This window comes from Ammospiza caudacuta, chromosome 4 (genome assembly GCF_027887145.1).
Source record: "Ammospiza caudacuta isolate bAmmCau1 chromosome 4, bAmmCau1.pri, whole genome shotgun sequence".
NCBI lineage: Eukaryota > Metazoa > Chordata > Aves > Passeriformes > Passerellidae > Ammospiza > Ammospiza caudacuta.
Window position 1 is genome coordinate 71,077,037 of NC_080596.1, and position 26,745 is coordinate 71,103,781.

At 62.4% G+C, this 26,745-nt stretch overlaps 3 protein-coding genes across 4 annotated transcripts; all 3 read left to right on the top strand.

Annotated features, from left to right (window-relative positions):
* Window positions 1–936: 936 nt before the first annotated feature.
* Window positions 937–3,199, top strand: EGR4 (early growth response 4). The gene is made up of 2 exons (XM_058804205.1): window positions 937–1,075; window positions 1,355–3,199. The coding sequence occupies exons 1-2, from the start codon at window positions 937–939 to the stop codon at window positions 2,662–2,664; spliced, it is 1,449 nt and encodes a 482-aa protein (XP_058660188.1). The 3' UTR covers window positions 2,665–3,199.
* Window positions 3,200–6,420: 3,221 nt separating this feature from the next.
* On the top strand, window positions 6,421–7,625 carry LOC131557272 (uncharacterized). The gene is made up of 3 exons (XM_058804344.1): window positions 6,421–6,520; window positions 6,726–7,017; window positions 7,262–7,625. The coding sequence occupies exons 1-3, from the start codon at window positions 6,421–6,423 to the stop codon at window positions 7,623–7,625; spliced, it is 756 nt and encodes a 251-aa protein (XP_058660327.1).
* A 1,977-nt stretch (window positions 7,626–9,602) lies between these two features.
* Window positions 9,603–24,197, top strand: FBXO41 (F-box protein 41). 2 transcript variants are annotated; one of them, XM_058804218.1, is made up of 12 exons: window positions 9,603–10,318; window positions 14,163–14,391; window positions 15,193–15,275; window positions 16,024–16,331; window positions 16,719–16,987; window positions 17,400–17,515; window positions 17,742–17,894; window positions 20,083–20,178; window positions 20,984–21,102; window positions 22,153–22,311; window positions 23,351–23,466; window positions 24,007–24,197. In XM_058804218.1, the coding sequence occupies exons 1-12, from the start codon at window positions 9,603–9,605 to the stop codon at window positions 24,067–24,069; spliced, it is 2,427 nt and encodes an 808-aa protein (XP_058660201.1). In that variant the 3' UTR covers window positions 24,070–24,197. The 2 variants fall into 2 exon arrangements, with proteins under 2 accessions (XP_058660201.1, XP_058660202.1); XM_058804219.1 differs by having other exon boundaries at window positions 14,163–14,369; window positions 15,189–15,275.
* The last annotated feature ends 2,548 nt before the right edge of the window (window positions 24,198–26,745 follow it).

Below are 26,745 nucleotides of genomic sequence, written 5' to 3' on the forward strand. Positions count from 1 at the left end.
CTGGGGAGATGCAAATCCGGGAGCGCAGCAGCCAGCCCACGGTGGGACGGGAGCCAAGGCTGCGGAGCAGGGCCCGGAGCCGCGGGGATGCCCCAAAGGCCGGGGGAGCGAAGGCTGCGAGCCCGGGCTCGCTCTGCACACCCGGGGCTTGCACACGCGTGTGCACACCCGCGGCCGCGGGAGGGGATGCTGGGCACACGCGCGCACCGAGCGGCAGAGATCTGTTAAAAATATCGCGATTATTAGTTAAAAAGAGAGAAGGAAGGGGGGAAAAAAATGAAAAACAGAGCGAGAGAAAAGGGGGAGGGGAGGGGGGAGGGGGGAGGGAAGGGCATCGCGTCACGGGAGAGATTTCCTTATTGGGACTCCCTAGCCTACATCCTGAGTCCATATATGGGCATTTACGTCACGGCAGCCTCACTGGGGACTCCAGAAATGGCTGCGGCGGAAGGTCGGAGCAGCCCCGCTCCCGCTATAAAGGGGGCGGCGGGGAGGGAGCTCCGGGTGTCCGCTCGGGCTGCGCCGCCGCCGCCGCCGGGCCCTGCCTGCGCCCCCCGCCCGGGCCCTGCCCCCGCAGCGCCCCCGCAGCGCCCGGGCCCCCCGCCCCTGCACCCCCCGCACCCCCCAGCATCACCCGCACGGTCCCCGGCACCTGCCCCGGGCATCCCCCGCACCGGCCCGGGCTCCCCGAGCGTGGCCCGGCTCATCCCCGAGCATCCCTGGCATCGGTGCGGGCACTCCGAGCGCTCCCAGCTCAACCCAGGCTCGCCCCGAGCATTCCCGGGCTCGCCCGCAGCACCTCCCGCCTCGCCCCCGAGCACCCAGCGGCTCATCCCGGGCACTCCCCGGCTCATCCCGGGCTCCTCCCGACCCTCCCCGAGCATCCCCGGCTCGTCCCAGCCCGGCCCCCCCGCTCCGGCCGCGTCTCCAGGGAAGATGCTCAACGTTATGGATTTCTCCTGCCCGGATCCGCTCTACTCCAAGTACGAGGAGAGCTGCGAGATGAAAACCGGAGACCTGCAGGGCTTGGGGCAGCCTGAGCAGCAACTTCTGGCAGAGGCCGATTTCCTTGGAGGTAAGGGCGGGCAGGGATGAGGGACCCCGCGGGGAATGCTCGCTGGATGATCCGGGAGCCGGGAACCTGCCCCTCCTCCGCCCTCAGCCCTGCCCGGGGGTGCAGCGAGCTCGGGGCGGGGGTCCTGGGGGTCCCGCTGGGGGAGGGGGCGAGCCCAGGGCTCCCTGTGGGCTCGGGGACGGAGACCTCGCAGTGACGCAACAGCTCCCGCTGCTCCCGCATCCCGCCCCCGGGCCCGCATCCCCGCAGCCCGCTCACCGCCGTCCCCTCTGTTCCCAGGTGAGCTGCTGGGCGTCCCCGGCAGCGGCGGGGCCGTGGATTACTCGCTGCTGGGCAGCCAGCCCTCGCCTTCCCTCAGCTACACCGGCAGCTTCTTCATCAAGGCGGTCCCGGAGCACCCGCAGGACCAGGAATCCCTCTTCAACCTGATGTCGGGCATCCTGGGCATCTCCCCCTTCGCCTCCTCCGAGGGCCACCAGCGGCACCTGGACGCTCTTTACCCCTGTCCCGAGGTGGCTCCGAGCCAGCTGGACCTGTACCCGTCGTGCCAGCCCGAGATGAGCGGGTCCAGCCCGGCCCCGTTCACCGAGCCGGGCTACGGCGCCTTCCCCGCGGCCGAGGGCGCGCAGCCCTTGCCGGGAAACACCTCGCAGTGCTTCTTCCAGCCCAAGCTCCTGGACAGCAAGCAGGACATCAAGCTGTCCTCCGGCTCCCCGCCCCTGGACAAGTTCAAAGGCGCCTGTGCCCAGTGGGAGCCGCTCTCGCAGCAGCACCAGGCCTACCTGCCCGCCGCCTTCCCCTCTGCCGAGGGCTTCCCGGCCCCCGAGAGCAGCCAGGGGCTGTTCCCCGCGCTGGGCTCCAAGATGGAGAGCGTCTTGTCCGTCAGCTGCCAGCCGGAGCTCGGCAGCCTGGCTGAGGACGCCGCCTGCTTCGGAGCCCATCTGGGCTTCGGCTGCGAGCCAGAGAACTTCCCGGCCCGCGGGGACTTCGCCGACAGCAAGATCCACACGCTGCCCACGCCGTTAATGCCGGACTTCGAGGCCTCCTTGGCCCAGCCCGAGGTGCTGCCGGGCCTGCTGGGCTCCGCCGAGCTGCTCCAACCCCACCCGTCTCCGTCCGTGCCTCCCCCGGAGTTCCTGGGCCCGGCCCCGCCGCTGCCCTCGCTGCTGCCCGCCGGCCCCGCCGCGCTGGCCGAGCCCAAGAAGAAGGCTCGGCGCAGCAAGTGCTCCTCCAAGTGCTTCTGCCCCAAGCCCCACGAGAAGGCGTTCGCCTGCCCGGTGGAGAACTGCGTCCGCAGCTTCGCCCGCTCCGACGAGCTCAACCGGCACCTGCGCATCCACACGGGCCACAAGCCCTTCCAGTGCCGCATCTGCCTGCGCAACTTCAGCCGCAGCGACCACCTCACCACGCACATCCGCACCCACACCGGCGAGAAGCCCTTCTCGTGCGACACCTGCGGCCGCCGCTTCGCCCGCTCGGACGAGAAGAAGCGGCACAGCAAGGTGCACCTCAAGCAGAAGGCGCGGAGCGAGGAGAAGCTCAAGGGCTTGGGTTTCTTCTCGGTGGGGCTGTCCTTCGGCCCGCTCTGAGCCCCAGCGCGGCCAGCGGCGTTCCCGAGGTTCCCGAGCTCTCACCGAGAGCCGGAATGGGCTGGGCTGGGCTGGGGGTCCCTCCCGGGCGGCCCCGAGAGGCGGCAGAGCCGGGCCGGGCCCAGGGCGGATGCGGGAGGCGAGCGGAGCTCCCGGCGGGGATGGCAGCGGAGCCAGCCCGGAGCGCGGCACTGAGCCATCCCACAGCTCCCGCTCCGAGCAGGGGAGCGGAGAGCCCTGTACAGACAGACAGACAGACGGACACACATCACCACCGACGGGTGGACACAGCGCTGGGAGCGCCCCGCTGTGATTGCCCAAGGCAGCGCTTCCCAAGATGCTCCTGCCTGGAGATTGTCCGGCCGACAGACAGACAGACGGACACACATCACCACCGACGGGGTGGACACTCAGCGCTGGGAGCGCCCCGCTGTGATTGCCCAAGGCAGCGCTTCCCAGGATCCTGGCATGGATTCCAGCGCTTCCCGACAGGGGTAAAGAGCTCCAGGTCCTGCCTGGAGATTTTCCAGCCGGCACGGTCGGGGCTGCGGCTGCTCCCGTCCTTTCTCCCCAGGGAGAGAGACCCCGCCGGGCTCTGGCAAGCGGTGCTAACAAGCCCTTGGGAAAGGTGATTTCAGTACTACTATTATTATTATTATTATTATTATTATTATGTTTGTAAAAAGAAAAGGCCTCTATCAGGAATATTTCAAATTTGTGTCTATTTTTCTAATTAAAGATCTGAGCTGATCCAAGCCCTCGCTGAGGTTGCTCTCTGCCTTTCTATCCTGTATTTCCGTTGGGGTTTTGACCTCTGCTGCTGCATTTTGGGGAAAAAAAAAAAAAAAAATGGTGCTTCCATAATTAGCCGGGAGAAAAAGATCCATCAGTGCAGAGAGCTCCTGGGCGTCCCCAGAGCCCAGGTGGGGTCATCCCCAGGTGGGGAGGAGGGCTCCATCCCGGGAGGAGCAGGAATCCTTGCTCCCTGTGCTGGGTCTCCCTCCAGACACAGGACGTGGCTCTGGGATGCTCTGTAGGAGCTGGTCCTGCAGGAATCTGCCCCTCTCCCCTGGGGCCCCCAAAGCCCAGCCCAGAGCCCCCATTCCGGCATCCTGGCTCCCAGTGGGATGTGGATGTCCCACACTCCACCCTCAGGAAATAGGATGAGGTTCCCATTCCCCATTTCCAGCCTGGCTCAGCCCCAGGGTTGGAGAGATCCAGGCAGGCAGGATGGGGAGCCCTGCACAAGGACAGGCTGTTTGTCCCTCCCTTTTGGGGTTTTAGATGGTAGAGGGATGCTGGTTCCCCTCTCCGGGAATGGCACAGGAGACGCCGCTGCAGCCAGGAATGTCCCTCCCATGAAGAACCTCCCTCCTGTGGTGGTGAAAAATCAGTGACAATCCCGAAATCCCACAGTCCCGCCCTTCAGGGGAGGTGCTCGATGGGGCACGCCGCGCTTTGGTTAATCTCGTTAATCAGAAGGTGCCGTGGGATGGAGGCAGCAGGGCCAGGCCATTGTCATGGATGCTCAGGTGATTTGATTTAGGGGTGATGCTCCTTTGCTGGCAGAGGGAGGGGCACAGCTCGATCTGCTCTTTCCTTTCCTGATGGATTTTGTCCCCTCCTGCAGCCCTGGAGAGCAGGATCTGCCCCCTAGCCATATCATGAAGGAGACAGGGGTAACCCTGTTTTATTCTTTCATGCCCCTCATCCCTTTGTCAACATGTGGGCTGCAGCATTCTGGGGCTAAACACCTGTAATCCCAGAAAATCCAGGATCCCAGGCGTTCCAGAAAATGCAGTGTCCCATTAATCCCAGAAGATCCAGTGTCCCAGGTGTCCCAGAAAATCCAGGGTCCCAGGTGTCCCATCAGAATCCGGTGTCCCAGTAATCCCATAAGAACCCAGTGTACCAGGTGTCTCAGTAATCCCATCAGAACCCAGTGTCCCAGGGGTCCCAGGTAAAATCCAGTGTCCCAGGTGTCCCAGAAGAACCCAGTGTCCCAGGCATCCCAGAAAATCCAGGGTCCCAGGTGTCCCAGCAGAATCCGAGCTCCCATGGGCTGTGGAGGCCCTGTGGAGCTGGGGTGGGAAGCTGGGCAGGCCATGGGGGGTTGGTAGCAGAGATGGGATGTGGGAAGGGGCCAGGAGGAAAGCTGGATAAGAGGGAAATGTCGAATTTCCCCTCAGATGTGTCCCTGAATTCTCACTCCCCCATGGCACCCAAGGGTGCTGGTGACCCTCGGGTGAGCCCTCCCAGGGTGTGGGAGCCCAATCCTGAGCCAGGACCACTCCAAGGGGTGCAGGTGTCCCCAGAAGCCCAAGGGAAAGGGAAAACCTTTTCTGGGGGTACAGCCCAGCTTTATGGTTAATAAGGAGGTCAGGTTTCCTTTGGGAAGGGCTGGGCTGGCCCCTCCCTGGGGATGCAGAATCCTGCTGGGCAGCAGAGCCGAGCTCTCCCTGCACCTCTGGCCATCAATGATGCACGAGGCCTTGATTAATACCCCTCAGGAGACCATCCATAATTGATGGGAGCCTGGAGCTCTGCAGAGGCACCGCTCCAGCCTTGGCCCTCTGCTCCTCTGGCAGCGCTGCCAGGAGGTGGGAGGGATGGGGCACACCCCAGAGCCATTCCACAGCCACTTCACACACCCCACACACCCCAGAGCCACCCCAGAGTCTCCCTACAGCCAACCCACAGCTTCCATAGCCACCCCACAGCCACGCCACAGCCACCCCAGAACCACCCCACAGCCACCCCACACTGCCCACAGCTACCCCACAGCTACCCCGCACACCCCACAGCCTACCCAGAGCCACCCCACAGCCTCTGGGGCAGGTGCTCCAGGCTGGGCTGGCACTGGGCACACATGCAGGGGGGACAGGGGTGGCACCCCATGTCCCAGGGGATGGGGACACCCTCCTGCCCCCGTGTCAGCACCACCCTGGGCCTGGCACTGCCATCCCCTGCACCCACAACCCATGCCCACCCCAGAGAGGGAACATGGCAGTGCCAGATCCCTTTGGGCACCAGGCTGAGGGGCTCAGGAGCTGGATCAGGATCAAGCCAGGCTTATACCAGAGTGCTCAGGGACCAGCTGGGGATGGAGCCAAAAGGGGATGCTCAGGACTGAGCCAGGACCAGGGCAGGGATTAACCAGGGCAGCCTCGGAGCCAACAGGAGCAAGCTGGGAACCAGCCCAGGGTACTCGGGGACTGGACCAGGACCAAGGCAGGGATTAAGCCAGGATGGTCAGGGACACAATCAGGACCAAGGCAGGGACAAAAGCAGGGTGCTCAGGGACACAATCAGGACCAAGGCAGGGATTAATCCAGGATGATCAGGAACCAGCTCAGGACCCAGCCAGGGACCAAGCCAGGGTGTCAAGGACTGGACCAGGACCGAGGCAGGGACCAAGCCAGGGAGCTCAGGGACACAATCAGGGCCAAGGCAGAATACTCAGGGACTCAATGGGGATCAAGCCAGGGATGAAGAGGGATGATCAGGGACTGTCCTGGGACCCAGCCGTGTCTTGGCACCTGTGCTCAGCCCGGGATGGGGCAGGAGCAGCTCAGGTGCCCAGGCTGGCCCCACACCTGCCACTGCAATCCCGGAAGGATGCTCAGGGGGATCCCGGCCGGGGGCTGCCAGGGCCAGTGGGCACAGGGGGTCTGAGCCAGGGACGATGGGCACAGGGAGTCCGGGCTGGGGGCTGCCAGGGGCGATGGGCACAGGGGGTCCGGGCTGGGGGCTGCCATGGCAGCCGGGCCCGCCGTGTTCGTGGAGAGACAGGCAGAGGGAGCTGTGCGGGAGGAACCGGCAGCGAGCAGCCCCGGCTCCGGCTGCAGGGGCGGAGGCGCTGCCGGCGCTCGCCCTCCGCCTCCCTCCATCCCTGCATCCTCCCCTGCTCGCCGCGCTGAGCCCCCAGCGCCCCGGGGAGCCGCCATCCCCAGGGTGCCCAGAACCCTCCCAGCACCCCGCCGGGGCCTTCAGCCTCGGCTTCCTGCCTTCCTCCTCCTCCTCCTCCGCCTCCTCCTCCTCCTCCTCCCCCCACCCCGCAGCCACCACCTTCTCCCTCCCTCGCTCCCTCCCTCCCTCCTTCCCCGGGGCCTGCCTGGCATGGAGCTGCTGGCCGCGGGGAGCATCCCCGGTGCCCCGCACCCCGGTGCCCGCACCCCCCGTGCCCCACATCCCCCGGCGCAGCCCTGAGCCGCCTCCTTTGTGCGGCGGAGCGGCTGTGCGGGCTCCGGCCCCCACCCCGCACCCCCGGCTCGGGGGCGGCCCGCGGGCGAACGGGAGGGATGCTGCCCTGGCCGGAGGAGCCCAGCGCCGGAGCTCGGCGGCCAGAAGCAGGTACGGGGCGATAAGGGATGGGATGGAGCGGCGATGGTGCCCTGGGAGGCGGCGGCTCGTCCCCAGGATGCTCCTCACTCAGGGCTCCCGGGAGCAGCGGGACGCGGCGGGGACAAAGCCGCTGCCAGGCTGTGAGGACGGACCGGCCGCTCCCTGCTCCGGGGGCTGGGGGGGCAAAGAAACCATCCGGATTTTCATGCCCACCTTCCCCGGGCCCTCTGTGTGCCGTCCTCGGCCACCACAGTGCTCCCACCCCGCTGGAGCGCGGGGAAGGATGGGGACTGGCGGGGCGGGCAGCATCCTCCATCCAGCCCGGCATCTCCATCCATCCATCCCGGTATCCCCCTCCAGCTCGGCATCACCCTCCATCCACCCCGGCATCCCCCCCATCCATCCCAGCATCGCTCTCCATCCACCCCGGCATCACCCACCCTCCATCCATCCCGGGCATCGCCCCCACCCGCAGTATCCCCACACCTCTCTTGTCCGTCCCTCCCTCTCCAGCCGGGCAGGGAGCTGCCTGCTGTGATATTTCGGGGCTGGGTGGGCAGAGGAGCGTTGAACAATGCCCAGGAAGGCAGGCAGGCTCCTTGATGGAGGGCAGGTAGCGAGGATGCTGCAATCCCGGCGGCGTTTCCCGGCTCCGGATGCCCGTGGGGTTTCTTAGCGTGGTAACGACTGCACGAACATCCCCTCAAATCCCGGCTGTTGCCGTGGAGATGGGAGCCAGGCGAGGTTTGCGGCCAGGGTAGGACCTGCCCGGCACCAGAAGCGCTTCCCGATCCACCAGGGCCGATCCTGCCGTGGATTTGGGCCGGGAAATCCGGGCTGGGGCTGCTCGGGTGGCCCGGGAGAGGCGGGCAGGGACCCAGGCCCGAGGCAGCACGGCCCGATTCCCCGTCCCTGCGCTGGAAAAGCGCTTTCTCATCCCCCGGCAGCGGCTGGAGAGTCCGGCCGTGCTTTGTGCTGGCCGCGGTTCGGGTTCCGGCCGGGCCGGGCCGGTGCTGCCCGGCTGGGGCTGGTGCGGGAGGGTGTGTTTGGTCACGGCCCCAAAGCGCAGCCAAGCGGGTCACACACCCTCCCGCCTCAGCCCGGGTTTATTTCTGGTGTGGATTTCTCGCCTTTGCTGATTTTTCCCTTAAAAAATGGTTTCCCAGCCTCGTGGCCTGGTTGTCCCTCCGAGGGGATGCTGAGCCACCAGGGATGCTGCCCTGGGACCAGCAGGGATGGATGGAGGTGCTGTGCCAGCTCAGGGCTCACCAGCTGGTGGCTGTGGGATGCAGGGGGGCTCTGAGGGCTTTTAGGGATGGGATGCTGGGATAAATCCCCCTGTACGGGATATTGCAGAGGGATGAGCAGGGGATACTCCCACCCACAGGTGCCCTGGGTGTTCTGGTGTGAAAGCATCACAGTTTTCATGTTTGAATGACAAATGAATGAAAATTGTTGTGCCCTGAGGTGTGTTTGTACCCTCCAGCCTGGAGGGGACCTCAGCAACCTCCTGGGGTGGATTTTCATGGTTTATCCCATTTCTCAGGGGTGGGGTTCTCCCCACTGATGTCGTGGAGGATTTTGTGAGTGGGGGGGTGAACCAGGTCCCACAGGGACCCTCACCCACCAGGCAGGAGAGGCCACCATGTCCCCTGGGCAGCCCAGGGATGGATGAGAGCTCTTGGGATGGATCCCATTTCAGCCTTCATGGGCTGATCCAGCAGGAGAGGGTGGATTGGCCTTCTCTTGGAGAAGGGGGATCCCAGCAGCTGCTCCTGGTGTTGGACACAGGGATGGTCCTGGCCCTTGGGGAGCCCTGATGCTGCAGGGGCTCGTTGGGCGGTGGTTGGGCAAGAGAGCAAAAGGGTCACCCCTGTCACCTCCTGTGACAAGCTGGGGGTGGATGGAGCGAGATTCCCATGGCCTGTGCCCCTTCTTGGTGGCTGTGCTCCCCTAGATGGTTGCGAACCTTTCCAAGGGCTGGGAGGCCTTCCCAGTCATTACAGATCTTCCCAAGGCTTTGTAGAACCACAGGGTCATTCAGGTTGGAAAACACTCTAAGATCGTTCAGTCCAGGAGCTATGGAACTTCCCAAGGGCTGTGGAGCTTCTCAAAAGCTGTGTAGCTTCCCAAAAGGGCTGTGGAGTTCCTCAAAAGCTGTGGAGATTCCCAAAAGCTGTGGAGTTTCCCAAAAGGTGTGGGTCTTCACAAGGGTTGTGGAGCTTCCCAATGGCTCTGCACATTCCCAGGACTCTCCACATTCCCAGGGCTCTGCACCCTCTTTAGCACCATGTGCCCTCCCAAAGCCTGTACGTGGGTGGGAGGAACATGGGAAGCTGGGATGGAGGCACAGGGGGCACCCAGAAGAAGGGCCAAGGTGGGATTTTCAGGGACACCCACCCCAGTATGACTGACCCCCATCTCTTCCAGCGCCTGGCACCGCTCAATGCTGACTCCCCCTTCGGACTGCCACATCCCCCTGTCTCCACGCCATGTCCCAGCGGAGCCGCTGTCCCTGTCCCTCTGGCAGCCCCACGTGTCCCCGCAGCCCCAGGCCATGAGCGGGCCCCGGCGGCGGGGAGCAGAGCTGCGGGATGGCCTCGCTGGACCTGCCCTACCGCTGCCCGCGCTGCGGCGAGCACAAGCGCTTCCGCAGCCTGTCCTCGCTGCGCGCCCACCTGGAGTACAACCACACCTACGAGACCCTCTACGTGCTCTCCAAGACCAACAGCATCTGCGACGCCGCCGTCTTCCCGCTGGCCGCCGACGCGGCCCTGCTGGCCCCGGCCGCCCGCAGGGACTACTTTGAGAGCACGTCCTTCCAGGGCAAGGACCAGCGCTTCTCCTGCGACCTGGTCCCCGCCGACGAGCTGGAGCCGGTGCCGCCGTCGTCGCCGCGCTATGTGCACGAGATCGAGATCCCGCTGAGCGAGATCTTCAGCCGTGGCAAGGCCATGACGCCCGCGCCCGGCCCGCCCGCCGCCGCCGACGCGGCCTACGAGGAGGGCCTGGCCCGCCTCAAGATCCGCGCCTTCGAGAAGCTGGAGGTGGACAAGAGGCTGGAGAAGCTGACGGAGGAGGTGGAGCAGAAGATCGCCTCGCAGGTGGGCCGGCTGCAGGTGGAGCTGGACCGCAAGAGCTCGGAGCTGGAGAAGGCCAAGCAGGAGAGCCTGCGGCTGAGCCGGGAGAAGCAGGAGCTGGAGGACCGTGCCTCGGAGCTGTCCCGCCAGGTGGACGTCAGCGTGGAGATGCTGGCCTCCCTCAAGCAGGACCTGGTGCAGAAGGAGCAGGAGCTCACCCGGAAGCAGCAGTGAGTCCTTTGTCCCTGTCGCCAACATGGGGCGGGAGGAAAGGGGTGCCTGGCAGAGAGTCCCGCAGAACCTGAGGCTGCCCCATCCCTGGAGGGGTTCAAGGCCAGGTTGGACAGGGTTTGGAGCAGTGGGGAATAGTGGAAGTTGTCCTTGCCCATGGTAGGGTTGGAATGAGATGAGCTTTGGGGTCTCTTCCAATCCAAACAATTCCCTAAGTCCAGAGGAGCCCAGTACCACCACCCCAGGGCCAGGGCTCAGGGACAGCCCTTTGGTGATGCCCATCAGCATCCTCCTTTATCAGGTTCTGCATCTTCTCCCACCACTCAGTACCCACACAGACCTGGGCCCCTCCATGGCTGGGTCATGGTGAGCCACACCCTGTCCCAGTGCCACCAGGGCTCCCAGGACATGGCCAGGCTGGGAATCAGTGAGCCACACACTGGTTTGGGTTGAGGGAGCCTTAAATCCCCACCCCCTGCCATGGCCATGCCAAATTCCAGGTTTTTCTCCCAGAGGGAGGGTGGGGCAGCCCAAGCAGTGCCATGTCCATTTGCTGCTCAGCCTGTGGCACTGCCATCCTCATTTTCACCCTGTATTCCCCTCCCAACACCCCCTGCCCACCCCAAGACTGCTCCTGAGCTTCCCTCCAGTCCAGCACTGGGTCATTCTGCCCCTTGGTGCTGTCCAAACCAACCAGACCTCGCAAATCAGGAGCTGGAGCAAATCTGGAGGGGCCCAAATCAGTGAGGAGTTTGTGGGGGACAGGCACGGCTGTGCTGGGCTGGGAGCACTGCTGGGATTCCTGAAGGAATTGCTTTGAATCCCATCATCCTCTGCACATTTGTGAATGACTTTGACTCCAAAATAATGACCTGGCTCAGGAACAGGGCTCCCAGGGTGGGGGGATGGCCTGGGTGAGGAGCGGGGTGACCTGGGGCTGGATAAGGACACCTCCAGGTTTGGGCGCACGGCTGTGGGACAGGTACTGAGGGGTTTGGGGGCTGCCTTGTTCAGGAGCGGGGTGACCCTGGGGTTGGATGAGGACACCTCCAGGTTTGGGGGCATGGTTAGTGGACAGGTACTGAGGGGTTTGGGGGCTGCCTTGTTCAGGAGCGGGGTGACCCTGGGGTTGGATGAGGACACCTCCAGGTTTGGGGGCATGGTTAGTGGACAGGCACTGAGGGGTTTGGGGACATGGCTGTGGGACAGGCACTGAGGGCTTTGGGGGCTGCCTCGTGGGTGCTGTCCGGGGGTACCTTGGGGATGTGTGGTGAGGGAATTAAGGACACCAGCGTGGATGAGTCTGGGGCAGGGCCTGGAGACAGCTAGACAGGGTAAATAGAGGGTCAAATGTCTCTTGGTGGAACCTGACAATGTTACCCCTTATAACCCTGGGTTTATGCCCCAAAACTACCTCCTGGACCTCTCATTCCTCAGAGAAACCCTCCTGCCCCTCACCTGTCCCCAAAGTCCTCTACCCCAAGGCACAAAATCCCTTGAGAGGCTGCAGGAGAGCATGGGAAGTGCTGGTGGTGGGAGGAGGTTTTCTCCTGGACACGAGGAAGTCATCAGAAATCGTTTTAATCAGCAAAGCCTTCCCTGGAAACACTGTGGGGACATTTCCCAGCTCCTAGACACCATGAAGCCGATGTCCTCCTGGGAGACCTTTGGCTCTGGGCTCCGTTTCCTCTGCCAGGAGTGTTTTTCCACCCAGTCCATGGGAATGAGAGAGAGGCAGGTGATAACCATCAGCATCACCTTACAGCTGCTGCCCAGCTCCACATTTGCCTTCCAAATCCCCTGGGGCCCCTTCCAGGATCCTTCCCAGAGCACCCCCAGAGCTCCCAGGCTCTGCCTGCAAGCAGCAGGTTAAGGAGAAATTATTCGATAATTAATTGGTGATTAATTGGTAATTGATAGCCAGCAGTGGGAATTGTGTCACTGAAGAGCTGCCCCCTCCTTTCCCTTCGTGCTTCTGGGCAGATCATTGTGTCCAGGTGTCCGAGGTCAGCTGTGTGTGACCAGGTTTGGTGTCCAGGTGTGCACAGGCAGGGCTCTGGGGTCACCTGTGTGTGATCAGGTGTCCGAGGCCAGCTGAGTGCTTGGGTTTCTGTGCCCAGGTATGAGCTAGGTGTGCCTGGTCAGATGTGTGTGCTTGGGTTTCTGTGCCCAGGTTGGTGTGCCTGGTCAGGTGTGTGCTTGGGTTTCTGTGCTCAAGTGTGAGCTAGGTGTGCCTGGTCAGGTGTCTGAGGTCAGGTGTGTGCTTGGGTTTCTGTGCTCAGGTTGGTGTGTCTAAGTGTGCCTGTCCAAGGCCAGGTGTGCCCCAGACAGGTGTGCAAAGCTGGGTTTGTGCCTCTTCGGGGCTTCCTGGATGCTGTGGGTAGGTGTGTGCATCACCAGCTGTGCAGGTGTGAGCAGCTGTGCCTGGGGTGTGTTCATGTGGGTGTTCGTGGGATGGTTGGGTGGGAAGGGACCTCAGAGCCCACCCAGTGCCACCCCTGCCATGGCAGGGACACCTCCCACTGTCCCAGGTGCTCCAGCCCCAGTGTCCAGCCTGGCCTGGGCACTGCCAGGGATCCAGGGGCAGCCACAGCAAATCTGGGCTCCCCGTGCCAGGGCCTGCCCACCCTCCCCATGCTGCCTGGCTCTGTGTGTCTGTGTCTGTGTGTGCCATGCTGAGTGCTGGATTTGTGCTCTCCTGGGGCTGTGTGGGGCACTCAGGTGTGCAGGACAGGGCTCTGTGTGTGTGTGTGCCTATGCATGTGTCCCTATCTGTGTCTGTGTGCCTGTCCCTGTGTGTTGTGTGTGTGTGTTGTGTGTACCTGGTGCACATCTGGCTGTTCCTGGAGCACATCCATGTGCAGGACTGTGGTGGCCATGTGTGTTTGGGCTGTGTGGCCTCACTGGTGTGTCTGTGCCCGTGCTCCTGTGTGCCCCCCTGGTGTTTGGGGAGCAGATGAGGACAGAGGGTGTTTGTGCCTCACTGGTGTGTCTGTGCCCATGCCCTCGTGTGCCCCCCTGGTGTTTGGGGAGCAGATGAGGACAGAGGGTGTCTGTGTCTCACTGGTGTGTCTGTGCCCTCGTGTGCCCCCATGTGCTTCTCTGGTTTTTGGGGAGCAGATGAGGACAGAGGGTGTTTGTGCCTCGCTGGTGTGTCTGTGCCCTCATGTGCCTCCCTGGTTTTTGGGGAGCAGATGGGGACAGTGGGTGTTTGTGCAGGGTGGGGTCAGCTGGGGTCACAGAGCTGCTGTCACACATTTTGGGGCAAACAGCACTGCTGCAGGCTCAGAGCTCCCGAGTACCTGCTAATTAATGTGTTAATGAGGGAGCCGGGGCCCTGCAACCACTGGGCTGAGCAGGGTTTAAGGGTGTCACTGCCATCCTCCTCCCTCACCCTGTCACACCATCATCATCCTCTTCCCTCTGCTCCATCGTGCTCAGGAGCCTGATTCCAGTCCTGGGGGTGATGGATGAGGATGGGGATGTCACCTCGCCCCTAAAACAACAACATCCCCCTGCATGATGGGAGCATCCCTTCATCCCTGTCCTGCCCCAGCCCATCCCAGGGCTGGCACAGACCCGGACCAGGCTGGGCATGGAACAGCCCAGGTGTGCCCAGGTGTGCTCAGGTGTGCTCAGGTGTGTCCCAGCTGCATACAGGGCTGGAGGAGCTGAGTGGGGTGGGGATGGAACAGCCCAGGTGTGCTCAGGTGTGCCCAGGTGTGCTCAGGTGTGCTCAGGTGTGTCCCAGCTGCACACAGGGCTGGAGGTGCTGAGCAGGGTGGGGATGGAGCTGCGGGGACCCGTGGGCAGCCCCGGTGTCACCGATGGTCCCCGTGCCAGGGAGGTGCTGCAGATCGATCAGTTCCTGAAGGAGACGGCGGCGCGGGAGGCCAACGCCAAGGTGCGGCTGCAGCACTTCATCGAGGAGCTGCTGGACCGCGCCGACCGCGCCGAGAAGCAGCTGCAGATCATCAGCAGCAGCTGCGGCACCACCCCCAATGGCAGCCTGGGCCGCTGCGGCACCCCGGCCAGCAAGGCCATCGCCCGAGCGGGACCTCTGCGGGCACAGGCACGGCACGGCCACGGGAGCGCGCCCGGGGGATTCGGGAGCGTGCTCGGGGTATTCGGGAATGAGCCCGGGAGATTCGGGAATGTGCCCGGGGGATTCGGGAATGAGCCCGAGGGGTTCGGGAATGTGCCCGGGGGATTCGGGAATGTGCCTGAGGGATTCGGGAGTGCACCCGGGGGATTCGGGAGTGCACCCGGGGGATTCGGGAATGAGCCCGGGGGGGTTCGGGAATGAGCCCGGGGGGGTTCGGGAATGAGCCCGGGACTCCGGGAGTGAGCCGGGGGCTTCGTGAGCGCGCCCAGGGCATCGGGAAAGCGCCCGGGGCATCGGGAATGCGCCCGGGATTCGGGGATATGCCCGGGGGATTCGGGAATTCACCGTCTGCATTGGAAATTCACCCTCTGCTTCGGGAATGCGCCCGGGGACTTGGGGAATTCACGTGAGGGCTTCGGAAATGCACCCGGGACCTTCGGGAATTCACCCTCTGCTTCGGGAATGTGCCCTGGGCTTCCATAAGCAACCTTAGCCTCAGGAGTGCACCCCTGGGTCTCCCGTGCCAGGGGCCAAGCAGGGCTCTGCAGGGACCCCATCCCCTTCCCGTGGGGAACGGATAATCCTGGGGGCCCCAAAGAGAAGCTGTTCCTCCATGGGTCGGTCGGTGTTCCCGTGGCGCTGGGCAGTGCTGGAGGGGCCGCTGGGTGAGGAGGGGCCCCCAAAGGCAGCTGGCACCGGTGGGTGAGCGGGGTACCCTCCCTCACTGGGATGTGCCACGTTGTCCCCTCTTGTCCCCTGTCCCCGCAGAGAGAGCGGCACCCGGGCTCGGCGGTGGCCGTGCACGGTCCCTACGGCGGCGTGGCCAACCAGCGCTCCTCCTCCAGCACCGGGTGAGTGCCAGCTCTGTCCTCCGGGATTTTAACGGGATTTTAGCGGGATTTTAACAGGATGGTGGGAAGGGGGTGCACGCCCGGCGAGCACTGTGCTGGGACAGCCCCTACTGGAATAATTGCCAATATAGCCGGACAGGACGTGCCTGAGCTTGTCTGGCCATTGCTGCTTGACCAAATAGCAGCACTGCAGTGCTTTTACCCCAGAGACACTTTTGGCTGGCTGGGTATGTGGTGTTTCACCCCAGAGACACTTTTGGCTGGCTGGGTGTTAGAGACAAGTCCAGGCTTGCAGGCGCTCAGGTTTCCCTCTGTTGAGAAGCTTTAAGGTGATGGTGAAGGAAAGGAGTCGGTTCTGATGGAGGGTTTGGATCCAGAGCTTTATTCTGGCCCACAGGCCTCTGAACCCAGCAACAGCTCCAGCAGAACTCCCTGAGCCCGTGGTTGCTGCTCCTTTTAACCCCGGGGAGAGGGGCAGGGAAGGGGTAGGGAGCCACCAAGCAGGTACAAGAGGGGAGGGACAAAGGGACAAAGAACACCTGGATTGTCCAATGCCCCCCAGGGGTAGGGGATATCTTTTGAATTCTGCCAGTCGCTTTGGAATGCCAGGATTGACAAACAGTGCTGGGCAGGGGTAAGGGAGGGGAAAGGAGGGATGATTGACACACCTGGGGAAGGAATCTTCAGGGAGAAACCCGGGGTGTCTGAGGCAAACCCCGACATCACCGCACAACAATCCCGTCCGCAGGGCCTCGAGCCGGGCCAAGGCGGTGTCGCAGAGCTCGGGCTGCTACGACAGTGACAGTGCAGAGCCATGTCCCACGGATGACACGGCCGAGGGCCCCCCGTACCCGGCCCGGGAGGCGCGGGGCTCGGGGCTGCGGCGCCAGGCCATCCAGAACTGGCACCGCCGGCCCTACCGCAACAGCACCGAGGGCGAGGAGGGCGACGTGTCCGACGTGGGCTCCCGCACCACCGAGTCCGAGGCTGAGGCCTGGGAGCCCGAGGGACCGGGATCCGCCGCCGCCCGACCGCCCGGAGGCTGCCGCCTGACCGGTGAGAGAGCAGCGGGCCCTGGGGCCGGGAGGTGAAGGGGGTCAGGGCACTGAGGGTCTTTGGGTCTGGGAGGGGAAGGGAGTGAGAGCACTGAGGGTCTTTGGGGCTGGGAGGTGAAGGGTGAGAGCACTGAGGGTCTTTGGGGCTGGGAGGGGAAGGGTGAAAGCACAGGGGGTCCTGGGGCCAAGAGGTGAAGGGGGTGAGAGCACTGAGGGTTCTTGGGGCCAGGAGGTGAAGGCTGGGGTAGCTGGAAGCCGTGGGGCGGGGATGGAGCTTCCCTCACCCAGGGATGGAGCTACCCTCACCCAGGGATGGAGTTTCCCTCACTTGGGGATGGAGCTTCCCTCACCTGAGGATGGAACTTCCCTCACCTGCTGCTCTCCCCAGTGGCCACGGATGCCGTGTGTCCCACGGGCAGGCCCGAGGGCGCTGGGGGCAAGGTGTGCCGACTGGAGCGGGGCAGCCCGGGCCACTGCAGCGAGGTGATCAGCCCCGAGATCCTCAAGATGAGGGCGGCTCTCTTCTGCATCTTCACCTACCTGGACACCAAGACGCTGCTGCGCGCGGCCGAGGTGTGCAAGGACTGGAAGTTTGTGGCCCGGCACCCGGCCGTGTGGACACGGGTGCTGCTGGAGAACGCCAGGGTCTCCTCCAAGGTACTGGGGAGGGGGTGACACCCCCTGGGTCACAGCCTTTCTTCCAGAAGGGTAGAGCTGGGTGAGCATCTCCCTGGTGGCCGGGATGGTTGTGCCATTGTGGTCATGGGGGACACAGGGGGGTGCTTGCTCCAGTGGTGGAGGTTGCAGGTGAATGCTGGAGGACAGGAGCTCACACCAGCACAGGTTTGCATGTGCTTTTGTGGTCACGCCCATGATTTTGTGGTCACGCCCATGAATTTGTGATCACACCCATGAGTTTGTGGTCACACCCATGAATTCGTGGCACATGTTCTGCCATGGCCTCGTGTGTACACCTCCACCTGTTTCTGCCACATGTGTGCACAGCCAGGGTGGGTGGTGTGGGATGTGCTGGGGTGTCCCTGGCAGTGACTGCCACCCTGTGCCCCAGTTCCTGGCCATGCTGTCCCAGTGGTGCACCCAGATGCATTCCCTCACCCTCCAAAACCTGAAGCCGCGACAGCGGGGCAAGAAGGAGAGCAAGGAGGATTACATGAAGAGCACACGGTGAGTCCCTGTGTCCCCCTGTCCCCATGTTCCCTGTCCCCGTGTCCCCCTCCCACAGCCAGACCTGCTGCTCCTTAGGGCTGCTCCCTGAGTCCCAACATTTCCACGACAAATCCGCTGCGGGATTGGGTGTCCTGGAGCCAGGGGTGCCCGTGGGCCGTGTCCCCCTCCTGGGCCGGTCACAGGAGGGTGGGCAGGGCTCCTGATCCTGGCTCTGTGCTGGCAGGGGCTGCCTGGAAGCGGGGCTGGAGTCGCTGCTCAAGGCCACGGGCAGCAACCTGCTGATCCTGCGCATCTCGCACTGCCCCAACGTGCTGACCGACCGCTCGCTCTGGCTGGCCAGCTGCTACTGCCGCGCCCTGCAGGCCGTCACCTACCGGTGAGCATGGCCCCAGGGCCACCACAGCATGGGACAGGGCTGGGGACACCATGGGGACGGGGCTGGGGGCACCAGGGGACAGCGCTGCTACTGCAGCGCCCTGCAGGTCGTCATTCACCGGTGAGCATGGCCTCAGTGCCACCACAGTGTGGGACAGGGCTGGGGACACCAGGGGACAAGGCTGGGACAGGGCTGGGGGTATCAGGGGACAGGGCTGGGGACACCGCAGGGACAGGGCTGGGATCACCCCATTCCCTGCAGACCATGGGGACAGGGCTGGGGACAGCATGAGGACAGGGCTGGGGCACCAATGGAGTGTGCTGAGATCACCCCCCTTCCCTGGCAGAGCATGGCCCACCTGCCCAGGGGCAAAGGACCTGCCTGTCCATGGCAGCCCCAGTGTCCCCAGTGTCCCCAGTGGCAGCTGTCCCTGCAGCTCCCATCCCTTCCAGGCTGCTCCCATGCAGGTGTTTCACTTCCAGCTCCATTCCCCACCCTCTCATTACTGATCTCTTCCTGGCTGGAGGCATGACTAGGGTCTTGGCAAGGAGGCAGCATGTTGTGCCAGAGAAGGGTGAGGAGGAGGTGCCCAGTGAGATCCCAGTTGGCTGTCACCCCTGATGAAGGATCCTAGTGGAGAGAAGAGGCTCAGGGTCCCTCTCCTGGGAGGGAGGAATAGCTCTGCCAAGGGGGAGCTGAGATTCAGCTTGGACACCCTGCCTGAGGTCAAGGACACAAGACATGGTGACCCTGGAGGAGGTCACAGGTCCTGGAGGGCATCACTGGCCACTCTTTGGTTTTGGCCACCTGTGGAGACAGGATTGGCCTTCCCTCCACCCTCCAGAGGCTGATCCTGGCTCTGCTGCACCTGCAGACAACCACCTCAGCCTCGGTGTCTGTTCCTCATGCAGCCAGGACAGAGAATCCTCCAGTGGGAAAGCACATCCAGCCACTCCCCTGGTGTGACCCCCAGCAGCCCAGAGCCGGCTCTGACCCACACCACGAGACAGGAGAGAGCCCAGAGCTGCCAGGTTGGGCTCCAGCGCTGCTCCTTTGGCTGTTCCAAGGGCAGCAGAGCGAGCCTGAGCTCTCCTGGCACATCCTGAGCTGTGCCTGTGACTCACGCTCTGATTAACCTGCTGCTCTTGGCACCTGCTCCAGCACAGAGGTGTGAGGCACCCAAGATAACACCCAGCCTTATTTTTAGTTCTGAAGTGGGACATTGAGACTTGGGAAGCACAGCCTTGGTCCCTGGGAGGCTCCTGGTGTGGTGGCACAGCCTGGGGACTGTTTGGGCTGGTGGCATCAGGGTGGTGCTCTCTGGCACGTCTCCCCAGAGCTGGGCTCCCCCCCCAGCTCATGACAAACCCACACCTCCCCTGTCCTGCTCAGCACCCAGGGGGCTTCTCCTGGTACCTCCAAGGACACCAAGGAGGAGCCACAGCAAACCCCTGCAGAGATATTTGGCCAAGAGCCACCTACAGCCACGGTGGCACAGCCACAGAGCAGGGACGGAGGCCACAGAGCAGCCTATGTCCCTGGTTGGGGTGTCCTTCCACCCTGGCACTGTCCCCATCCTGGCCAGGAGGTGGCAAGGGACACCAAAGCAGTGTGACTACAGGGACAGGCTCTGTCCCCTGCAGGGACACACGGCCTGGCAGCCTCAGCCAGTCACTTGTCACCTTGGCATGTGGGAGGTGCATCTGCTGAACCTTCCATGTTCAACCTCCCCTTCATCTCTCATCCCCCTCTTCACCTCCCACACCTCCCATGTTCAACCTCCCCTTCATCCCTGCTGCCCCTCTTCACCTCCAGAACCTTCCATGTTCAACCACTCCTTCATCTCTCATTCCCCTCTTCATCTCCAGAACTTCCATGTTCAATTTCCCTTTCCTCCTCTCCCCCCCAGCCCTCTCCTGCCCTGCACCATTCCAGGTCCAGCCCTCCTGCTCAGGGTCCTGCTGGGCTGGCTGCTCCAGGGGCAGCTCCTGGGCTGTAAATACTGACCAGCATGGTACCTGTGTGTGCTCCAGGGCTGTAAATAATGCCTAGACTCATACCCCTGGCTGCTCCTGGGCTGTAAATAATGCCCAGACTGGTACCCCTGGCTGCTCCTGGGGGATGCAGCCCCAGCCCAGGGTGGCACTGTTGCTCCTGAGGCCATCATGTGTCCCCTGTGTTGTTTTAGGAGCTCCACGGACCCCGTGGGCCATGAGGTGATCTGGGCCCTGGGAGCAGGCTGCAGGGACATCATCTCCCTGCAGGTCGCACCTCTGCATCCCTGGTAAGGCCTGGGAACACACAATGGGCTGGGTGGGGAGGGACACACCCTGGGCCACCCCTGCCATGGCAGGGACACCTCCCACTGTTCCAGGCTGCTCCCAGCCCTGTCCAACCTGGCCTGGGACACTGCCCGGAGTGGAATTGGGTTGGGGGAGGCCATGCTGAGTGTGAGGGGCACCACTGAGCTGGAAAGGATTTGGGTGCCAGTACCTGATTTGCCAAGGGGGGTCTCCATGGGATAAGCAGCAGTCCTGGAGCCCAGCCCGTGGTTCAGGAGCTCAGCCCACCCCTCTCTGTGCAAACTGGGAGTGCTGGGTGTCTGCACCTGCCTGCTGAGCTGGAATGTTCCAGGGAGGCTGCTGACACCCAGATGAGAGGGATCTGTGCTGGGTTTGGGAGGTGGCACTGAGCATCAAAGGCTGGCTGAGCTCTCCCTGCTCAGCAGCAGCAGCAGCAAGGTGGAATCACAGAACCCTGGAATGGTTTGGGTTGGACGAAACCTTAAACACTGTCCAGTGCCACCCCTGCCATGCAGGGACACCTCCTCCTGTCCCAGGGTGCCCCAAGCCACTCCAGCCTGGCCTGGGCACTGCCAGGGCTCCAGGGGCAGCTACAGCTGCTCTGGGCAAGGTTTGGGTGCTGGGCACATGGAGCTGCCCTGTCCCCATGGCAGTGCCCATGCAGGGACACCCAGGGTGACCCCCAGGTGCTGGGGTGGGTGAGCTCTGGGTGCAGCCCCTCTGGGCAGTGCCTGGGGGTGTGGGTGGGTGGCCGTGCCACCTCAGATGTTGTCCCTGTGTCCCCAGCCAGCAGCCCACCCGCTTCAGCAACCGCTGCCTGCAGATGATCGGGCGCTGCTGGCCCCACCTGCGCGCGCTCGGCGTCGGCGGCGCCGGCTGCGGCCTGCAGGGACTGGCATCCCTAGGTAGGAATGGTGGGATTGTGGGTCACTGGGGTGGGGAGGGGCACTGGGGGCATCAACACACCCTGTACCCCATGCCCAGCACTCAGGATCGGGGGTCACTGGGCTGGGGAGGGGCTCTGTGGGCATCAACACCTCTGTGCCCCATGCCCACCCTGTGCCCCATGCCCAGCCTGTGCCCCATGCCCAGAGAACTCAGGATCACAGTGGGTCACTGGGCTGGAGAGGGGCTCTGGGGGCATCAACACACCCTGTGCCCCATGCCCAACCTGTGCCCAATGCCCAGCCTGTGCTCCATGCCTACCCTGTCCCCAGCTCAGGGAACTCAGGATCACGGGTCACAGATCAGATCTCTGGGCTTGGGAGGGAGCTCTGGGATCACCAACACACCCTGTGCCCCATGCCCAGCCTGTCCCCAGCCCAGCACCACAGGGATCATGGGTCACAGAACAGGTCCCTGGGCTGGGGAGGGGCTCTGGGGGCATCAACACACCCTGTGCCCCATGCCCAGCCTGTCCCCAGCCCAGCACCACAGGGATCATGGGTCACAGAACAGGTCCCTGGGCTGGGGAGGGGCTCTGGGGGCATCAACACACCCTGTGCCCCATGCCCAGCCTGTGCCCCATGCCCACCCTGTCCCCAGCCCAGCACTCAGGATCATGGGTCACAGAATGGGTCACTGGGCTTGGGAAGGAGCTCTGGGGCCACCAATCTTCCCTGTCCCCAACTCAGCACTCAGGATCATGGGTCACAGAACGGGTCACTGGGCTAGAAAGGATCCAAGGGCCACCAACCCACCCTGTGCCCCATGCCCACCCTGTCACCAGCCCAGGGCACCTCCAGGCATTCCCTGGGCACCTCCAGGGGTGGGGACTCCAACCCTCCCCGGGCACCACCCCGTCCTGCTCTGAAGGGACAGGGCAGGGAGGTGCTCCTGGGGTCCCTGTGCAGAAGCCCACCCATCCCAAGCTCCATGGGTGCTCCTGGTGCCCCTGTCCCTGGGCTGTCCTGCTCCCTCCCCGTGGTGCTGATGATGGCTGTGTGTGTCCTCAGCCCGGAACTGCATGAGGCTGCAGGTGCTGGAGCTGGACCACGTGGCCGAGATCAACCAGGAGGTGGCAGCTGAGGTGTGCAGGGAGGGGCTCAAGGGGCTGGAGATGCTGGTGCTCACCTCAACGCCGGTGACCCCCAAGGCCCTCCTGCACTTCAACAGTGAGTAGCACTGCCAGGGCATGGCCTGGCACCAGATCCACCCACGGCAGCTGCTGGCACTGGGACCTGCTGGGAGCTCTATGGGCATCCAGCATCCCCCACCAGGGATGGGCCAGGAAGAGCTGATCTTGCCTTGGGCCACAGGGAGGGTGGAGATGCTCCCTCCATGGCCCCAGGGTAACCAGTCCTCGATGTTTGTGACACACCTGAGGCTTGTGACACACCTGAAGGCATTGGCCAGGCCAGGAGGTGCAGAGCCCCAGGAGGGCCTGTCCTGGTGGTCACAGCTTGGGTGGCCATGGCTGGGATCCCTGTGGGTGGTAGAGACAGGGATGCCCAGGGGAGAGGGAGGACACCAGTTTGGGATGGTGTGGTGTTGGGAGATCCTCAGGATGAGGTGAGAGATGAGAATTTGACTCCATGTCCTCAGAAGGCTGATTTATTATGATATGATATGATATATATAATGTTATAACTTATATATATGATTATATTATATTCCATTATATTAATTATTATATTAATTATTATATTATATTATAGTATAGTATATTATATTATAGTATATTATATTATAGTATATTATAGTATATTATATTTACGAAAACTATACTAAAGAAATAGAAAGGATACATCAGAAGGCTAGAAAAGAATGAATAGTAAAACTGACTGGACTGATCAGAGCTGGACTGGGATTGGTCATTAATTAAAAACAAATTACATGGAACCAATCAAAGATGCACCTGTTGGTGAGCAACCTCTAGAGCACATTCCAAGCAATCACATAATTTTTGTTTACATTTATTTTCTGAGGCCTCTCAGCTTCTCAGGAGAAAAATCCTGGGCAAAGAAGATTTTTCAAAAAATATCACAGTGACAGGGCAGGGCAGCCAGGGACCATCTCACAGCCCATGGTCCCCCTGCCCAGACCCTGGCCAGGCCTCCTCCATCCTCAGGGAGAGTAGTCCCCACACACGGGGGGGATCTGGGCTCCCTGCTGGCCCAGGTGAGGAGATCCAGGTGCTGTCTGTGCCCCCAGGTGTGTGCAGGAACCTCAAGTCCATCGTGGTGCAGGTGGGCATTGTGGACTACTTCAAGGAGCCCCACAGCCCCGAGGCCAGGAAGATGTTTGAGGAGATGGTGAACAAACTGCAGGTAAAGGAGCCCAGTGCCAGCTCTCAGGGTGGCACCAGCCCTGTGTCCTGCCCAAGGCAGGGGCAGAAATGTCCCCCCTCTCCCTCCCTCCCCTCTTTCCTTCCCCAGGCAGGGATTCCCTTCTCCCTCCCTCACCCCATGCCCTTCCCATGGCAGGGATTTGAGGTGTTCCTCTCTTTCCTTCCCTTGTTCTGTGTCCTTCCCATGGCAGGGATTCTTCTGTTCTTCCCTTGCCCCTTTCTTCCCCATGGCAATTTTGGAGAATTGGCAAATTCATGGAGAATTTGGGGCATTCTCCCTTTTCCCTCCCTCACCTCATGACAGGATTTGGGGCATTCCCTGTTCCCTCCCTCACCCCATGACAGGATTTGGGGTGTTCCCCCATTCCCCTCTCACCCATGGCAGGATTTGGGGGGTTCCTTTCCCTCCCTCACCCCATGACAGGATTTGGGCAGGATTTGGGGTGTTCCTTTCCCCTCCCCATGTATCAGTGGCTTTGTTGCCTCCCCCCAACCCCTCTGTGTGCTCCTCCTGTTGCAGGCCCTGAGGAAAAGGCCCGGCTTCTCCAAGATCTTACACATCAAGGTGGAAGGAGGCTGTTAGCCCTTCAGGGAGCCCAAAGCACATTCCCTGCTCTGCCCAGAGCCCCGAGGGGCCGGACGGGGACCCCTGATTGGGCACCAGGAACCCCAAACTCGCAGCCTTTGGGGCCACCCCGGGTGACAAGGTGCTACTCAAGGACAAGTTTTGGCTGTCCCCAGAGCCAGGGCCGTGCTCTTTGCCAGGAGGAGGATGGTTTTGCAGCCCTGCAGCTGCTCCTCACCAAGGATCCGCGTTTGGGGACGGCTTTTCTGCTGAACTCTGCTTTGGGGATCCCTGACCCCATTCTGGAGCTGGGCTGGCCACTGCAGCCCTGGGTGCTGGACCTGGGCTGGGAAGGGGCTGCTCCTCCCCCAGCATTCCCCAGGGTTTCTGCTCCTTTTCCTTTGGGATTTGGCACAGGGGCACCTGAACCCAGGAAATGCTCCCAGGAACCAGCAGAGCACAAGGCCAGGAGCAGAGCTGCACCTCAGGCAGCCACAGGGCACAGGAGAGATGGGTGCTCCTCCAGAGGGCTCCAGCCTCACCTCCTCTCCTCCAAACCCTCCTGCCAAGGCAATAAACCATCTCCAGATCCTCACCCACCAGGAAACACGGGTCACACTTCTGTCCCACACCCGGACTCCCATCTGGGGTCAGGGTCCCATGTGGAGAGAGGGACTGTCACAGGACACCCATGTTTGCCTTCCCCAGCAGCCTGAAGGAGAAACCCTGGCCAGAATATCCTGAAATGATCCTGGGAAAAGCACTAACCAACAGCCCTGGCTGATCCTTACCTACAGCCACCATTTTCTAATTCTGATTTTTCTTCTGAGTGCCCTCAGCCTGCAAGGACATCATCATCACCCCCAAAATATCCTTTTTCCATGGGAAAAGGCTTTGGAAAGGCATCCAGCAGGGTCAGGCATCTCCGTGCCCCACCCTGGGGAGAAGGTACCAGGAGGTGGCCCTGGGGCTTGGGACACCACCAGAGCACTGCCAGCAGTGGGGACAGCCCAGCCTTACCCACAGCCCCAGCCCCTGTCCTTGGGCTGAGCAGAGAAGAGACTAGGACAGTGGATCTGGGGCTTTTCCCTCTTCTCTGGACCAGCCCTGCAGGTTTTGGTGCCTGCTGGCCAGCGTGGCTGGGAGGGGACACTCCCAGAGCCTGTCCCCTGCTCAGCCCTCACATGGAGCATCCCCCAGGAGGGACTGGCTGCAGATCCAGCACCACGTCCCTCAGCCATGGCACAAGAGCTGCTGACCTCAGCTGGGGCTGCCACACAGCCCGTGGGGATCCCCAGAGCAAGGAGAATCACCCCAAATCACCGAGGCTGGTGGGGCTGGAGGCAGCTCAAGACCCTTCAGCCTCCCTCCATCCCACCTGTGCTCTCTGCTCTGAAGCAGGATGGGGTTTTACGGCCACAGCCCCGTGGGAATCAGCCCTGCTCCCCCTCCTATGCAGCTTTCCAGGAGAAGGCTGTTCCTGAATGCACAAAATGTGGGAGCCCAAAAACACCTGCGAGAAGCTCCTGCCCCCCCAGATCCCACGGATGAGCTCCCAGCTCTCTGCCATGCCCACCATGGGTTTACCTCCACCCCAGGGAGCCTGGCACACTCCTAACCCCGGGGCAAGGGGTGCTCCAACCAGCAAAAGCCACCCAGCAGAGCTACAACCCCCAGGGGCAGGAGCATGGCCCAGTGGAGATGGCAGCACCACAGCACAGGGACTCGTGGAATTCCCTTAAAAACAAAACAAAGTACCTATTTATTTCTTTAAAGAGAGGAAGGAAAAAAATTTTAAAGGAAAATTATATACTCAGCATGTTTATACACTCTATGCTTAAAGACTCTCATGGCCCAGAGGGGTGCCCAAGCCTGGAGGTGGCTGCTCTGGTGTGCCTGGAGCCTCTCCTGGCTCCTGGGAGGGCGAGGATGAGGAGATGGAGAGAGGGGAGCTGTGAAGACTCTCAGAGAAACCTTCTGTGCCAGAAGAAGGGGTCAGTGGCTGTGTGTGTGGTGGCATTGGTGACCCTGTGACATCCCCATCCCTGCGCTGCCCATGGGGCTTTGGAGGCATGGCAGGAGCCTCTCCTGGATTCCTGGTGCATCCATCCCCAGGAGCTCTCCTGGATTCCTGGTGCATCTATCCATCCCCAGGAGCTCTCCTGGATTCCTGGTGGATCCATCCCCAGGAGCAGATCAAACCCTCACCTCTGCTCGGGGCATTTCCGAACAACCCAGCTCAGCAAAGCCACGTTTTTACACAAATCCTCTGATGACACAAGACCTTGAGCGGGTTCAAGGATGAGAAGATGGAAAGTGGGGGTTTCTCCCTGTTTTACTTGGGCTCGAGTGGATCCCTTCCTCCTCCTCCTCCTCGTCGGCTGGGGATGAAGGCGGCTGGCGCAGTGACGGGAGCGGTGGGAAGGAGGGCCCTCCTGGTGGCTCCTAATTGCCCAGCTTGTTAACGAGCTCATTAACAGCTCTGAAATGTCAGACGGATCCTGCCCCTGCTGCTTCCCCTGCCCGGTCCCGCAGGGTTCCTTGCGGGGGGCTCTGGCCACGCTGGCCCTGGTCCTGGATTCACCCTGGATTCACCCTGGATTCACCCCTGGATTCACCCTGGATTCACTGGAGCCTCAGCCCCATTTCCTCTGGAAGTGATGGGAACACCCAGAAATGCCGAATTTCCTGGGA